This window comes from Cetorhinus maximus, chromosome 10, assembly GCF_964194155.1.
Source record: "Cetorhinus maximus chromosome 10, sCetMax3.hap1.1, whole genome shotgun sequence".
Classification (NCBI taxonomy): domain Eukaryota; kingdom Metazoa; phylum Chordata; class Chondrichthyes; order Lamniformes; family Cetorhinidae; genus Cetorhinus; species Cetorhinus maximus.
In genome coordinates, this window is record NC_135888.1 from 84,743,332 (window position 1) to 84,760,192 (window position 16,861).

Below are 16,861 nucleotides of genomic sequence, written 5' to 3' on the forward strand. Positions count from 1 at the left end.
TTGTGATTTAGTGTTGTTAGTGTACAATTTGAATTCCCTCCTTTATCTATTGGAATTAGTACAAATTGAGGTCTGTTGTAGACATTTACTTGGGGTCGGCAGCATCAGTTGCTCTCAAGTGAATATTTTTGCACACGTTAAGTGACATGTGTGAAGCTTGTTGCACTTATGCAAATTGTATAAGCCAAGGTTTGCATACATCAAGCCCGAAATAGAAATTGTACAATAATGATATATAGATAAATAGGCATGTTTCATATAAATGTACACTACTTCTTAATGGGTGAAAACAAGAGGAAAGTAAGGAAATATTCAGACAGGGCGGTCCTAAAACCAAAGTACCTCATGCTAAAGCATCTGGGGTGATACATTAATTTGTTTCTGATTTGGCACCATGCTAAACTGATGGGGAAGAGGACCACATGAAACTGGACCTCTTGCATCATCAGGATGTAACCGGTGTGCTGGTGGCGCTGAAGGGGCAGTATACTGGTTGCAAAGAAGTTAATTGATTGGTGGGGTGCCAGCACAGGGACAACTGAGGCGCCAGAGGGGTCAGGTGCTGGTGGGTGTGGTGGGGTGGGGGGGGGGGGAGAACGTTCGTGGGGGTGGGGATGGGTGGAGAGGCTGAGGTGGCAACAGCCCAAAATATTCATCTGGAGCTCAAACGAGCACCCATGCTACTTCTGGCTCCACATTAAAATAAGTTTTAAAAAATTTTTATTGGTGGCAGCCTCCTATTAAATTGGCACTTATTTGCCTGAGAAAACTGACCACAACATGCCGCAGTTGCAGGCACTAGCTATTTTCAGGAAGGGACCTGAAACAGACATCGAGCCTCTGTTTTGTTTAATGCCCGTTGCTCGCAAGTGTGGAATGAGTGCACGCACGCCACATGCCACACTGAACCCTTCAGCCTCCATTTTGCACTTCAGAAACAGATGGTGCATGATTCAATTTCTCGTCCTTTGTGCTTAAAAACCATTACTGCTTTCACAAAATCACAAAGTAAGTAAAAATGAGAGGGGCCATTTGTCCCATCTTAATTCATCAATCAGCAATAAACCTGTGCTTTAATGAATCTGAGGTTTTTGTTTCCACTGCCCATTCCAAACGTGAATCACTCCTTGCTTGACAAAGTTCCGATATGGGTCCTAAATTGTCCTTAACGTTGGTCTTTGCCTTGATTTACCTTGTTCCAGTTTACTTTGTCAGTACCATTTAATACCTTGTATACTTCATATAAGTTCACCCTTCAAAGCAATGGAACCACAGTTTATCTCATATCTTTTTTTGATTTATTCTTTTCCATCATGTCACCCTGATGGCTCTTTTTTTGCATCAGCTCCATGGCATATCACTTGATGAACAGTTCTCTTGGTATTGTATGACCAGTACCCTCTACAGTTTTAGCAAAATATTTTCTGACTTATGCATTACTGATCCAGCAATATAATTAAACATTTTGCTTTGTTTTAAATTGTTGCTCAATAGTGATTTACCTTGTATTTTCCAAAGTGTTAGAATATAAATTGAAAAATCCATTTTGAATGACTAAATCTATCAACCCCAGATCTCTTTCAATTTTACCTTTAGCTATTTCTGCACCATCCTCATACACACATTAGACACCTAATTCATATTTCAGTTTGCAGTACACAGAAGTCTGTACTGAATTATATTTTCCACCGTTCTGACCATTTATAGATTTTATGTGATTCATTTTGTAGGTCCATCTGAATCAACTGCACCAGACACCACATCAATACCCTGCTTCCCCAACTCTTAGTGTTGCCTACAAATTTAACCAATTGGATTGAGTTTCCGAATCAACTTGTTCATGTACAGTAGGAACCCCAGCACTAATCCATGGGATACTTCAGTCGACACTTTATCCCACATCCTGACATCAGTTCTCTAACCAGTCCCCACTGCTTCCTTTCCTTCAGCCAATTTCTTACCCTCATCCTCAATTTACTATGAATTGGCACTTTTTCAGTCATACTCTTTCATTAGGCAGTTTATCAAAGAACCTGAGTTCACATATCAGAATATTTTTCATTGCTTTCATTTTCATTGACTTTAATGGAAATGAATACCAGGCACAGTGTATAGTGTCCAACAAAAATAGAGGGGTCATAAAGAACTTAACAAAACAAACTTTATGGGGGAATTCAGGAAATAACGAGCCTGAGTCCTCTTGACAAGCAAAGTTTAACTTTGCATGAATATCATAATCCAATTGAAGTCACAGCTTTGATTTATGCAATCAAGTGCATATGAATTCTACCAAATAAATTTCAGTTTAAATGGATCTCAGCTACTCGTCTTTAATTTTTAATGTATGGACAATTTCCAAACACTATTAGTTGAGGGTACTAAAGTTTCTCCAATATCTAATCTTGCTACCTTTAAGCAAATTTGCTGCTGTCTCCTCATTGAAATTATTGTAGCATTGGCTGATCAAGGCCTGCAGATAGCAGAGTAGTGAGAGCACGTTCTTGAAGGAAGCCTATTCGCCCAAAAGGGAAATAGCCTGAACTACATGAGTTTGTTGTTGCTGAATACTAAACAAGGAAAATGGAGCACAAGGGAAGACAGAGGGCTGCATTATGGATGCAACTCTGGAGACCTTAGGAAATAGATAGGAGGGGAAACACCATGCTTCAGTGGAGACCCAGAAGGAGGCAGAATCTCCAGAGTGCTGGATACCTGCACCTCAAAGGGTGCATAAAGGTTACAAGTCATGAGACCGGAATCCATAACAACAACACAGAACATTTTCTAGCCCTAAAATTCTATCTTCTCAAGATTGTGATACACAGCTTTCAAGAAGGCCTCAGGGACTACCCTCAGAAGAGACTGTAGCAGATGGCCAGGTTGGTCATTTCCTGCAAGTGGATCCAAAGACCTGGAAGCAGTTCCACATCAAGTCTAATGACCTCATGCAGGTGATCAAGGTCGGTGAATACATCTTTACATGACATCTCCTATCCACCACAACACCAACCTCTCAAAGTGCTCAAAACTCTACACAATCACTCACATTCTCTCTCTTCCAGGAAAAGGTGGCACATAACAGCATGGAGCAGAGCGGAACCAACAGGGGAAAAGAACATCTTCGCCTCCTGACCCCTACAGAGGAGATAGTTCCCTGCATCAGGGGACAGAGCTCATGGCATTCAACGCTGTTGAGAACATTGAGGTTGATGGCTTGTTCCTGTCTTGAGCTCATTTCTCAACTCCCAGCTCACTCTCGTCCTGTTATCTGGCATAGTGAGCAAGATTCAGATAGTGTAACCCTTGACCTCGTTTGACAGCCATCCCCTCTTTCTTCACCCCAACTCACTTCTGATTTTCTGCTTTCAGCCATTCAAGAATTAGCCAGCTTAAATAGCCTCAGGCAGAGGAGAGAGAGCAATAACACAGCACTGTTGAAAAGGCCCCATCACTTGATCTAACATTTGCAGCCACCAGCTCAGATACTGGCAGTACATGCTGAATCATAAGTAGATTGGGGCCAAACTATGGAGAAAGGATGGTTCATGGCCAGCTCACCAGAGGGTGTGATCACAGATGAGTTCTGCTGCAGGGCACTCAGGTAAGGACCTTAATGGGATGGCACGCAGGAGACCATTGATGGGGATGCATACTGGGTGCATTGGCTGGTCTGTCAGACCTCCTTCTATCACTGTCAAGGATTATGGAGGAGTCCAGCTCCAACTTGGCAGAGGGCATCACACAGAATTTGCCCTCTTTGCAGTCTCTGCTCCATCTCCCTGTCATGCTGATAACCTACTTGCACTTCAATTACTGGCCCCATGCCTGTTTCAGCCTGTTGTGTGAAAAGGTCACCAAATCCTCTGCCAACACTCCCTACCAACTCCAGAACTCACTATACCTCCAAAAGCTCTCCAGAGCACTTCTAGAGACTTGGCAATTGACTTGCTGAGGATTCTTCACATAATTCAATAACAACCTTTGTTTTCTGCTTGAACGATGTATTTAACTCATCATTTTTCAGATGTAAATTTTTGTCTTCCACTTCTAAAGGTCTTCAATTCTCTAATTGCTCCATGGCTTTCGTGCTATCCTTAATTGCTCCATGGCTTTGGTGCTATCCTCTAAACTAAACTATGTGAATTCATTGGTCATTAGGGCTGTTTGCCCATCTTTAGTACTAGTGTTTTTTAAATGGCTATTCCTTAATTAATTTTATCACCTTTTAATACTCTTACCTTTTCTCATGCCTTTCAAAGTTGCCTTACTTAAATTTAAAACTTTAGTTTGTGACTCTCACTTCTCCCATTAAAATCTAATATCAAATTCAATTATATTATGGCCACTATTCACAAGATATTCCCTTAATATCAGATTGTAAACTAATACTGCCTCTTGAATCATCACTAAATTGGATATGGCCTGATCCCTTGTTGGTTAAAAGCTCGGACTCATTTTTCCACAACCGGTTTATCCAATTCATGGTTGCAGGGAGTCAGAGCCTACCCTGACAGGCAATGGGTACTAGGCGAGGTACACCCAGGACAGGACACCAGTCCATCACATGGTACACACACACACTAAGGAGCAATTTAACCATAGCCAAAACTATTCTGAACATATTCCACAAATTCATTGCCTTTATTATTTGAAAGTTAAGTCTCTGAAAATTAAAAATTCCCATTATAATTACATTATTTCTACTGCATGCATTCCAGATCTTTTTTATACATCACCCACTACATCAGTACTGTTGGTCTGTGGAAAACCCCCAAAAGTGTTGAATCCTTTAGTTGTATCCATATTATCACCACTGCTTGGTTATTTGTACTGCCAATTTGTGGGCCAGCAGTCAGACAAATGACCATGAATGGAATTAGGTTATTAAATGGCTCAGAAATGTCATTAACAGTAATGTGACGCCCCTATCCAGTCTGGTTTAAGTAGGATCCCAGTCGCTCTCTGTGGTTCAATCTTAATGCTATAGGGATGGAAAATAAATACTTTCAGCATTGCCCACTTTCTAAAAATAAAACTTCGCATTGTCAAGTGGTTTTGAGTGCTATCAGCGCAAAAATAGTAGTATTGCTTGGGTAATGCCGATGCCCGAGATCTATTAGATTTGCTTCCCTCAAACCCAACTATATGTTGTTAATCGCTTATGATAATTGAGCTCGTTTTCCCCTCTACATAAACCAGGTGATAAGTAATATACAGTAGGATTCAGTTCTCACAAAAGGAATATCCTATTGTGGTAAATGTAGGAATTTAGAACAATAATTGCTTGAATGCTGAAGACGCGCTATTTAAATAGTAAAATTCGTCTCGCTCCTTAAATGCGGAAGAACTGGCCGAAAGGATCTTGAAAAATTAGTGCAAGAATTTGGGGAGTGGTTCAGTTGCAATTACGTAAGTTCCTTATGCACTGTAGCCAATTCAACCGAAAGTATTCACAGATCGCCGTGTTAACCATGCATTTTACTGAAGTTTTATTAGTTTTAATTTCCTTTCATCTTGATTCAGAACTGCAAGTTGTGAGTTTCTCGCTGCATGATTGCCAAGTACATGGCTCCTTACTTGTTAGCACAAATTTGAAAGTGTTATGTTACAAGATGAACTTGGACATGGTCCCACGGTACCTTCCAACCAGTACAAAAAACCTGGATTTATCTGAAAACAAAATTAGGAGTCTGCAGAAATCCAGCTTTGATCACTTGCCGCAACTGCAAGTATTGAACATTTCAAAAAACAGCATTAGTGATATTGCGGAGGAGACTTTCGGGAATGTAAAGAATCCATCTTTCCTGAATCTTGGTTACAATAGGCTAACTGCATTAACCAAAAGCATGCTGAGTGGCTTGGGGAATCTCACAACATTGTTATTGAACAACAACATTATTCAAACTATTGAACCTGATGCCTTTGCCAGCTTGATAAATGTGAAAACCATCAATTTAAACTCTAACATGTTAAATCGTTTGGAGGAAGTGAGTTGTGTATTTAACGCTGTTGCTGCAGAAAAATTGCAAATAGGAGACAATGGTTTAGTTAATTTCTCGACCCAGAGCATCTCTTTTGTGTCGAAAACACTAATGGAATTGGACATATCGAAGAATCCTTTCGCAGTCTGCAATGTAACAACTGGTGTTCTGGGCAATCTCCTTTCTCTGGATCTCTCATTTGCCGGAGGCAATCAATCGGTCGCGTTGCACGTTGAAGATGGATCTTATTTAAAAGGGATGAAGAAATTAGCTTTGGGAGGAATTCATATGCCACCATCAGAGATACGGGCGCTCCTTGCAAGCATAAGAAATGTGTCACTGGAGAATATTCAACTAAACAATTTGCAATTGCAGGCGACAAATCTCCTCCTGTTGGAAATCTGCATTTTACACCAACATTTAAGAGTTTTAAATCTGACCGGAAATAGTCTCAACCCCTTGAATGGCGATGTCTTTAGTTCATGTGCACGCTTAGAGGACTTAGATTTATCAAAAAATAAATTAAGAGATATTTCAAGCTCTTTATTCAACAATTCAGTAGCTTTAAGACTATTGTCCCTAGCTAGCAACGAACTTACCGTGATTCCTAAAGCCATTTTGGGTACCTACAATTTGGAAAGCCTGAATCTCAGTTTCAATCAAATTAACCGTATTGATTCTCACGATTTCGCTACCCTTGGTAAACTCAAACAGCTGTTTCTTGTCGGAAATAAAATCACTCAAGTTGCATCATCTTCATTTTATGGGCTTCTTCAATTAACTGAACTACAGTTGGGCAATAATTATCTGCTAGAAATAGCCAACTTCTCATCCAGTCTGAAGAGGCTGAAAATTCTTAATCTTAACTGCAACAAACTGAGTGTTATTAAGCAGCACACATTCAGCCATTTGCAGAATTTGCGTCATCTCAATTTGATTGATAATCAGTTATCCAATCTGCATAACGAAAGCTTTGATGGGCTTTCAAATCTAAAACAATTGCTATTGGGATCCAACAGACTAACGGTTGACATTCTAAGAGGTCATGTATTTTCGCCAGTTAAGTCCTTGGAGGTACTTCAACTATTTGACAACTTTCTCACCTATCCGTCTTCAAAGAAGCTAGACAGAGCACCGTTTACTTCGCTGAAGTCCTTGCACTACCTTGCGATAAATAGCCAGGCTCATAATGGTCTCCGGCATTTCCCTTTAAACTTCCTAGAAGGATTACATTCTTTGAAGGAGCTCCATGCAGGAAATATTGTCATTAATTATCTTGATTCCGATACGTTTTACTTTGCGCCAAACATTTCTTTCCTGGACTTGAGCAACAATGTTTTACAATCCATTAGTCCTAGTTTGCTTCTGCAGTTACCTGCCCTAACTGAACTTCATCTCAATAAAGTCGGGTTGCAGAATCTCGACTTCCTGACATACGTAAGGCTGATCAATTTGAAACTCATAAGGGCTACGGGTAATCAAATTGGTCTTGTAAACCAAGCACAGATCGAAGCAGTGCCATCACTCACATTTTTGGACCTTAGGGACAACCCTTTTATTTGTGCGTGTAATAATTCTTGGTTTCAAAAGTGGTCCCTTTCAGGCAATAAAACTCAAGTGATATACTTCGATCGGTTCACATGTACTTACCCATATAATCTTAAAGGGACGAAACTGATTAATTTTAATTCAAATTCTTGTGTTGTCCATTTTGAGTTTCTGTTCTACATTTCATCATCTACAGTCATAATACTGACAATAATAGTAAGCTTTACCTATCATTTTTGGAGATGGCATGTTGTATATGCATATTACCTCCTCTTAGCATTCATTTATGATAATAATCGTAAGAGAGGACGAAACGAACGCTACAAGTATGATGCCTTTATTTCTTATAACGCGCATGATGAGCACTGGGTACTAAACCAGCTGTTGCCAAATCTGGAAGGCAACAATGAATGGACATTATGTCTCCACCACCGAGATTTCGAACCTGGGAGACCGATCATTGATAATATTGTGGACAACATTTATCAGAGCAGGAAAACAATCTGTGTAATCAGTCGCCACTTTTTGGAAAGTGAATGGTGTTCCGCAGAAATTCAGGTGGCGAGTTTTCGGCTTTTTGATGAACGGAAAGATGTACTGATTTTGATTTTTCTAGAGGACATACCGTCACAACAACTTTCCCCATATCACAGAATGAGGAAATTGGTGAAAAAGACTACGTATTTGCAGTGGCCTCAACATCAAGAGGAGACATCTTTGTTTTGGCATAAACTTCGTATAGCATTGAAAACTGCCGAATAAGATGAAAGCCGCTTTCTTTCTGGGATTGCCTCAGATCGCCAGTGTTAGTCACTACTAAACGTTTACTCTCTGCATTGTTTAATACGGGAAGAAAAAAGGATATAGAATAAAATACAAATGCTTCTATCAAACTTTATTAGCTAATGTTGAAGTCTGTTAAAATTGGCGAAACGTCCCTGTCTAGCAGCATTGAAAGTACCCTCATTACTAGACAGTTGCAGTTCAAAAAGACTGCTGTCATTAAAGATGGGCAATATATTCTGGTATCACCAACACCAGCCATATCCTGGGAATGACTTTATTTTTAAAAGCAACGAACAGACGATGCAGCATGTTAATATTGTTGTTGAGATACATGAAGCTTTGTGTACTACTAGGGAATTTTTGTTAATCTTAATGTTAGATGTATTTACAGTTAGTTCTTGATGTACCGAAACCCAACAGAACATATAAATAGATACTTGCAAAATGCCAATTCCTCTTTTTCAAGTAATAATTTCCATTATGACTATCCCAATTTTAGTTACAAGCAAGTCTGGTTCTAAGGTTTTTAATTTATATCAATGGCTTGAATTGTGAAACTCATCAAATTGATCAAAGGAGGCTGCTCAAATTACAATGATTTAGACAAAATATGTAAATTGACAAATGAATGGTAGATTAAATTTAATTCAGGCCAGTGTTAAGTAGCTGCACACATGAAGGAAAAATAGATGGCATATATTCATTTAGCATTATAATAGGTCTCTTTCAACTTCATCCTTACCAAACCTAAAATATTTAAACTGTCTAGCGATCTAGACAGAGCACAGCGATAAGAACATAATAGGAACAGGAGTAGACAATTTGGCCCTCAAGCCTGCTCTGCCATTCAATAAGATCATGAATGATCATCTTGTGTTTCGATTTCCACATTCCCATCTAACCCCGATAAATAACCTTTGATTCCCTTGCCTAACAAGAATCTATCTACCTCTGCCTTAAAATATTCAATGACCCCGCCTGCACCATCTTCTGAGGCAGAGAATTCCAAAGTCGCACAACCCTTGAGTGAAAAAAATTCTCATCTCTGTCCTAAAAGGGCGACCCTTAATTTTAAAACAGTGCCCCTGTTTCTGTACTCACCCACAAGAGGAAACATCCTTTTGATGTCCATCTCATCAAAGCCGTTCAGGATCTTGTATACTTCAATCAAATCACCCCTCACTCTTCTAAACTCCAGTCTGTCCAACCCTCCTCATAAGACAACCCACTCATTCCAGGTATCAACCTAGTAAAATAAAAACAAAAAAAAACAGCATGATGCCACCACCAAACACATCTTCCCTTCACTCCCCCCGGCAGCATTCCGTAGGGATCATTCCTTCCGGGACACCCTGGTCCACTCCTCCATCACCCCCTACTCCTCAACCCCCACCTATGGCACCTCCCCATGCCCACGCAAAAGATGCAACACCTGCCCCTTCACTTCTTCTCTCCTCACCGTCCAAGGGCCCAAACACTCTTTTCAAGTGAAGCAGCATTTCAATTGCATTTCCCCTAACTTAGTCTAATGCATTCGTTGCTCCCAATGCGGTCTCCTCTACATTGGAGAGACCAAACGTAAACTGGGCGACCGCTTTGCAGAACACCTGCGGTCTGTCCGCAAGAAAGACCCAAACCTCCCTGTTGCTTGCCATTTTAACACTCCACCCTGCTCTCTTGCCCACACGTCTGTTCTTAGCTTGCTGCATTGTTCCAGTGAAGCCCAACACAAACTGGAGGAACAGCACCTCATCTTCCGACTAGGCACTTTACAGCCTTCCGGACTGAATATTGAATTCAACAACTTTAGATCTTGAACTCCCTCCTCCATCCCCACCCCCTTTCCGTTTCTTCCCCCTCCCTTTTGTTTTTTCCAATAATTTATATAGATTTTTCTTTTCCCACCTATTTCCATTATTTTTAAATCTATACCTTTAATGCTCTGTCAGTGTTTCCACCCCACCCCCACTAGAGCTGTACCTTGAGTGTCCTGCCATCCATTCTTAATTAGCACATTCGTTTAGATAATATCACCACCCTCAACACCTCTTTGTTCCTTTGTCTGTGACATCTTTTGATTATCTGCTCCTGTCACTGCTTGCTTGTCCCTACAACCACACCCCCCTCCCCCACTTCTCTCCCCCACACCCCTCCACCTGAAACCAGCTTATATTTCACCCCTCTCCTAATATTACTCAGTTCTGTTGAAGGGTCATGAGGACTCGAAACGTCAACTCTTTTCTTCTCCGCCGATGCTGCCAGACCTGCTGAGTTTTTCCAGATAATTCTGTTTTTGTTTTTTATCAACCTAGTAAACCTTTTTTGAACCGCCTCCAATGCATTTACATCCTTTCTTAAATAAGGAGACCAAAACTGCACGGAATATTTAGGATGCAGTCCCACCAATGCCCTGTATAACTGAAGCATAACATCCTTGCTTTTATGTTCAATCCCTCTCGTTAAAAAAAAAATAGCATTCTATTAGCCTTCTTAATTACTTACTGTACCTGCATACTAACTTTTTGTGACTCATGTACTAGAACACCTAGATACCTCTGCACCTCAGTTATGCAGCCATTCTCTATTTAAGTACTACTCTGCTTTTTTGTCCTTCCTGCCAAAGTAAACAACTTCACATTTTCCCACATTAAACTCCATTTGCCAGATCTTTGCCCACTCACTCAACCTATCTATATCCATCAGCAACCTAATGTCCTCTTCACAATATACTTACTAACCAATCTCTGTGTCATCTGCAAATTTAGCTACCATGTCTTCGCTCCCCTCATCTAAGTCATTGGTATAAAACATAAAAAGTTGAGGCCCCAGTACAGACCCCTGTGGGATTCCACTCATCACATCCTGCCAATCAGAAAAAGATCCATTTATGCATACTCTCTGCTTTCTGCCAACCAGCCAATCTTCCGTCCATGCTAATTTGTGCCATGCGCTTTCATTTTTTGTAATAATCTTTGATGTGGTACCTTATCAAATGCCTTCTGGAAATCCAAGTACAGTACGTCTACAGGCTCCCCTTGCGCATGTTACGCCTTCAAAAATCTCCAATAAATTGGTTAAACATGATTTTCCTTTCACAAAACCATGCTGATTCTTCCCTATTGCTGTGAGCTCTTCTAAGTGCCCAGCTATAACCTCTTTAATGATTGATTCTAATAACTTTCCCATGACAGACATCAAGCTAACTGTCCTATAGTTTCCCATTTTCTGCCTCCCTCCCTCCTGAATAGAGGGGTTATATTTGCTACTTTCCAATCTGATGGAATAGCTGGCAGCAAGATGAAGGCTGGAGTACTGAATGTAAATGTTGTGGAGAACACCACACAAAAGAAAAGGAAACATGTCCAGCTTGGGGGAAGCAGTGCTCTAACTGCAAGAAGCCGAATCACTTTGCACGCAAGGGTTTTGCTGGAAAGACGAAAAACCAGTCTATAAAGATGGTTGCTGGAGAGATGGTCAATGATGATCCTGATGAATTTACACCTTAGAACAGGTTGGCACTCTCAAGTCTTGAGGGGAAAAATGGTTTGTGACTATTGCAATGATAACTGCAGGAGGGAATCAAGTTCACTTCAAGTGTCAGATAGACATTGGCGCTACATGCAACATCATGAGCTTCGCAGACCTGTGCGAAGTTGCTCAAGATGGTGGACCGAAAATTAAGCCTTTGAAGGTAAAGTTTAGGCTGTGCAATGGAATAATGCTCGCCACAAAAGGACAATCTAAGCTGAGAGCCCAATGTAACGGGAAGAAAGCAGATTCAGTTGCAAATAGGCGACACTAAGAGAGAGCTCCAGCTGCCATCAAATCCAGCCTGAAAGATAAGATAGAGGTGCTTGAAAAGATGGGAGTAATCAAGAAAGTGACAACTCCTACAGGCTGGATTAGCAGCATGGTAGCAGTGAAACCACCTGAAAAGCTGAGTGTGTACAAAGATCCAAAAGACTTCAATAAAGCTTTGAAGATATCTCACAACCCCATGCCAACCAATAAAGAAATTTTGCTGCAACTTGCAAGGGAAAAATTTTTACCACCCTACATGCAAAGGATGGATATTGGCGAGTGAAGTTAGATGAAAGCAGCAGTTTTCTGACAAGATTCTGGATGTTATTTGGAAGGTACAGATGGTTGCACATGCCATTTGGCATTTCTACTGCTCTGGAGGAGTGTCAACGCAAACAGCATAAAATAGTCAATTCTCTTACAGGAATGGAAGTGATTGTGGATGATCTGCCAGTCTATGGATGGAAGAAGCCATCACAGACCATGATCAGAATCTAGTGAGACTGCTAGAGAGTCGCCAGATGAACCTGAAGCTAGATAAGAAACTGCAACTCAAGATGACTGAAGTCAAGTACATAGGTCATGTACTGACAGCAATAGGAGTTCACCCTGATCCTGCTGAGGAGAGAGCTGTAGCAGAAATGCAGCAACCAACAGATGTGAAGGCGGTGCAACGATTTGTAGGATTTGTAAACTACCTAGCAAAATTCTTGCCCAATTTATCATTATAATGTGAACCTCTATGCAAGCTCACTGCAAAGGATGTTCAATAGTATTGGGGCACAAAGCATGATGTCGTTTTTGTTCACATCAAACAAGTGACAACAACAGCAGTGATGAGGCACTACAATGTTAGTAATGAGGTCACCCTGCAGTGTGATGCCAATGAGACAAGAGTGGAGCAATCATCATGCAACAAGGACAACCAGTTGCACTTGCATCAGAGCATTAAAGCAAACTGAATGACACTATGCCCAGATTGTCTTTGCTTGTGAGCATTTTAATCAATATCTGTTTGGGAGAGACAAAGTTACAGAATCTGACGACAAGTCACTTCTGATGACAAGTCACTTCATAGCATCTTTCTCAAACCACTTCTATCTGCTCCAAAGTGCCTGCAAAGGATGTTAACTTCCAATTGATATCTCTGCAAACGAACTACGTACAAGCAGGGGAAGTGGATGTACATCGCCAACATGCAGTCAAGATCTACACTCCCTTTGAAGAAAGTTGATGATCCTCATACAGAATGTGAAATCTTCCAGAAGCAACAGCACAACATGGTCTAGAAGTCATCAGCCCAACAGAGACGTTGAATCTGACAGACAAGCGTCTTGCTCAGATCAAGCAAACTACAAAATGAGACGCAACTCTCCTAGTGCTGCAGGAAGTAGTGATGAAAGATACAAAAACCATCAAGGACATACCTATTGCTACGCGAGTATTGGGCATACATGGATGAAGTGATTGTTCAAGATGGCATCTTGTACAAAGGAACTAGAGTCATCATCCTTAAGGAGATAAGAAAAGAGATGCTGAAGTGCATTCAAGCCATCAAGGAATCAAGTCTAGTTTGAGGGAGGCAAGAGGTGCTCTCTTGGCCAAACATGTGCAATGAGCTCAAGGACCATATCAGCCAGTGCGGAACTCAAAATGAACATCAAGCTAAAGAGCCACTCATGACATCCCAGATAGACCATGGCTAAAGATTGAAGTTGACCTCTTCACTCTTTGGAACTGACTATCTTGTCACCAAACTATTCAGGCTGCTGGGAGTTAGACGAGCTTATGTCGATGACGACCAGCGAGATCATAGAATGCCTGAAAGCACACTTCAGTCATTGTACATTCCTGACATTGTGACGAGCAACAATCACCCTCAGTTCACGAGTGCAGAATTCAGGCTTTGTAAATGATTGGGAAACCCAGCAGTACACATCTCTAGTCAAATGGAAAGCCTGAGGCAGCAGTGAAAATTGCTAACGGGATAGTCAAAAAAATCGAATAGATCCAACGCAGTTGTGTACAAGGCAATCCTAGAATGGAGAAATACCTAAAGCAGTTTAGCAATCAATGTCACACCACATCCAATCTACTCTTCCAATAGCTAAAACTACTGAAGCCAGAAGTGGTAACAGGAGTGACTGACAAAATCAAACTGAAACTTGGTGAAACGACAGCCAAGTTTTACTTTGACAAAGCGGCCAAATTATTGCTAGAGCTGAGAGTTTAAGGGCTGGTCAGAGTGCAGACATTCAACACTCTCAACAAAAGTCAGCCAACTTGGGACCTGTGCAGAGAAGTTGTCACCTTCATCGTACATGATGAAAATGAACAACCAGATGTATTGTCGTACCCGCAGACATCTATATACAAAAGGAAAAAGCTGCTCCTTCACAGTAGACAGCTGATGAGGAAAGTGAGTTCATCAATCACACAAGGAACTGAATGGCCACTAGTCCCAGAGTTTAACCATTCCCCAACAAAATCAACAGATCAGCAGCAACACTTGGCACAGCAGTGAAATTTGCCAGAGAGGCAAAGTCACCCAGGAACAAGCAGACTCCAGACAGACAGCCAGTACTTGCACATGTACCATTAGGAGACCTGAACACGAAGATTGTGTATGCAATGCGTGTGCAGTGTAAAGAAAATATATATTTTTTCAATATTACTGTGGGGTACTGTGAAGCAGGCTTGTGGGGGCTGTGTGTGTGATTAATTTAATTAGACTGAAGACAGTCAAACTGCAAGGTTTAAATCAAAGGGTTAGGTGTAAAGCAGGCATTTGGAAGTGGAAATGAGTGAGCTAAGATGGGATACCAGTAGATATAGCATGAATAGGAATTTGCATTAGGAGATAAATGAGGAGTGAATTTTTATCTTTTAAATTTCAAACAGAGAGAAAAAAAAAGATTTACAATTGGCAAAGATCATAAACTGAATAACTTTGCTTTATTTATTTATTTTTCCCAAAAGTAGTGGCCATAAAGACAACATGAAATATTTTTGGATTCTGGGAAAGGTAGCTTCCAAAAGACAGTTAAAAACAATGGGTAAAGGTCAAAGGGGAAGAAATGTACATAAGGAAAGATTAAAACTGTATGGAGGTGTGTGTAGCCATGAGATCTTTAAGAGAGTGCTGTGCGCCAGTCCTGTGAAGGAAGCAGCTCCCAGAGAAGTGTCTGGTTGTTCCAGAAAGCAAAGTTTTGTTACAAGCCTTGGGTTTCCATTGTCGAGTGAGAGAGAAGCGTCCCTTGTAGCAACAGTGGGTGCCTTGCAGTAATATTACTGGATGTTTTATGAATTAAGAATCAATAGGGACTTTTACCTGGAAAAGGATAGTACTTGTGAGTCTAGCTAAGTAGAAAATGTTTGGGAAATGTCATACAAGTAAATTTACCTGTGTAACTGTAATCTTGTGTGTTTAAGTTTCTTTTGTTAATAAATGTTTTAACGTAATATTTAAAATCTCCAAAAATGGAAGTAGAATCTTCTGACTTCAGTACACATACCTTCTCGTAATAAAAATACGAATTGCAAATTATTGTGATAGCTCAGCCAAGTTTCCCTTTGGGATTTGGTCAGCCTGGCAATTACCACCTGCCATATCATAACAGTAGGGACAGATGAAAATGGGTCAGATCAAACAATTTTCTGTAATGCATGATGATTTTCACTATAGACCATGTATGGGCCTAACTTGCAACTGTAAATGATAGTGTATCGAAGGCTTTTTATTTTTATGAAAAGGGGGGGGGGGGGATGTTTGAAGAAGTGCCTGTGTGCAACGTGACTTGTCATAGGCTTGTCATAGTCATGTGACCTCTGTCATTCTTGGTGTATAAAAGCTTTAGAGCAGAGGTCATTTCATTCACCACTTGGAACACAGATGATTGCAGAAGTTCAAAAACAGATTTAAATGTGACTTGATGAACAGAGTTTAAGATTTTGTAAAAGGTGTTCCATTTGCTCGGGCAGGAAGATGTGAGATGGGGACCCCGCCACCTTCCCGCCTCACCCCAAACAAGCCCAGGGCGGGAAGACCATAAGACATAGGAGCAGAAATTAGGCCATTCGGCCCATCGAGTCTGCTCCGCCATTCAATCATGGCTGATAAGTTTCTCAACCCCATTCTCCTGCCTTCTCCCCGTAACCTTTGATCCCCTTACCAATCAAGAACTTATCTATCTCGGTCTTAAATACACTCAATGACCTGGCCTCCATAGCCTTCTGTGGCAATGAATTCCATAAAATCACCACTCTCTGGCTAAAGAAGTTTCTCCTCATCTCTGTTCTAAAAGGTCTTCCCTTTACTCTGAGGCTGTGCCCTTGGGTCCTAGTCTCTCCTACTAATGGAAACATCCTCCCCACGTCCACTCTATCCAGGCCTTTTAGTATTCTGTAAGTTTTAGTCAGATCCCCCCCCCATCCTTCTAAACTCCATCGAGTATAGACCCAGAGTCCTCAAACGTTCCTATGTTAAGCCTTTCATTCCTGGGATCGTTCTCGTAAACCTCCTCTGGACCCTCTCCAGGGCCAGAACATCCTTCCTGAGATACGGGGCCCAAAATTGCTCACAATATTCTAAATGTGGTCTGACCAGAGCCTTATAAAGCCTCAGCAGCACATCCCTGCTTTTATATTCTAGTCCTCTCGAAATAAATGCCAACATTGCATTTGCCTTCCTAACTATCGACTCAACCTGCAAGTTAACCTTAAGAGAATCCTGGACTAGGACTCCC

General features: G+C 41.0%; 2 protein-coding genes across 5 annotated transcripts in view; one reads left to right on the forward strand and one right to left on the reverse strand.

Annotated features, from left to right (window-relative positions):
* arhgef37 (Rho guanine nucleotide exchange factor (GEF) 37) overlaps positions 1 to 16,861 on the reverse strand; it is a 170,137-nt gene that overhangs the window by 135,941 nt on the left and 17,335 nt on the right. The window lies entirely within an intron of this gene.
* On the forward strand, positions 5,417 to 8,413 carry tlr22 (toll-like receptor 22). The gene has a single exon (XM_078550717.1). The coding sequence runs from the start codon at positions 5,421 to 5,423 to the stop codon at positions 8,289 to 8,291; it is 2,871 nt and encodes a 956-aa protein (XP_078406843.1). The 5' UTR covers positions 5,417 to 5,420; the 3' UTR covers positions 8,292 to 8,413.

Coding starts and splice junctions, on each gene's coding strand:
- tlr22 (XM_078550717.1), top strand. CDS start 5,421: ATGCACTGTAGCCAATTCAACCGAAAGTATTCACAGATCGCCGTGTTA.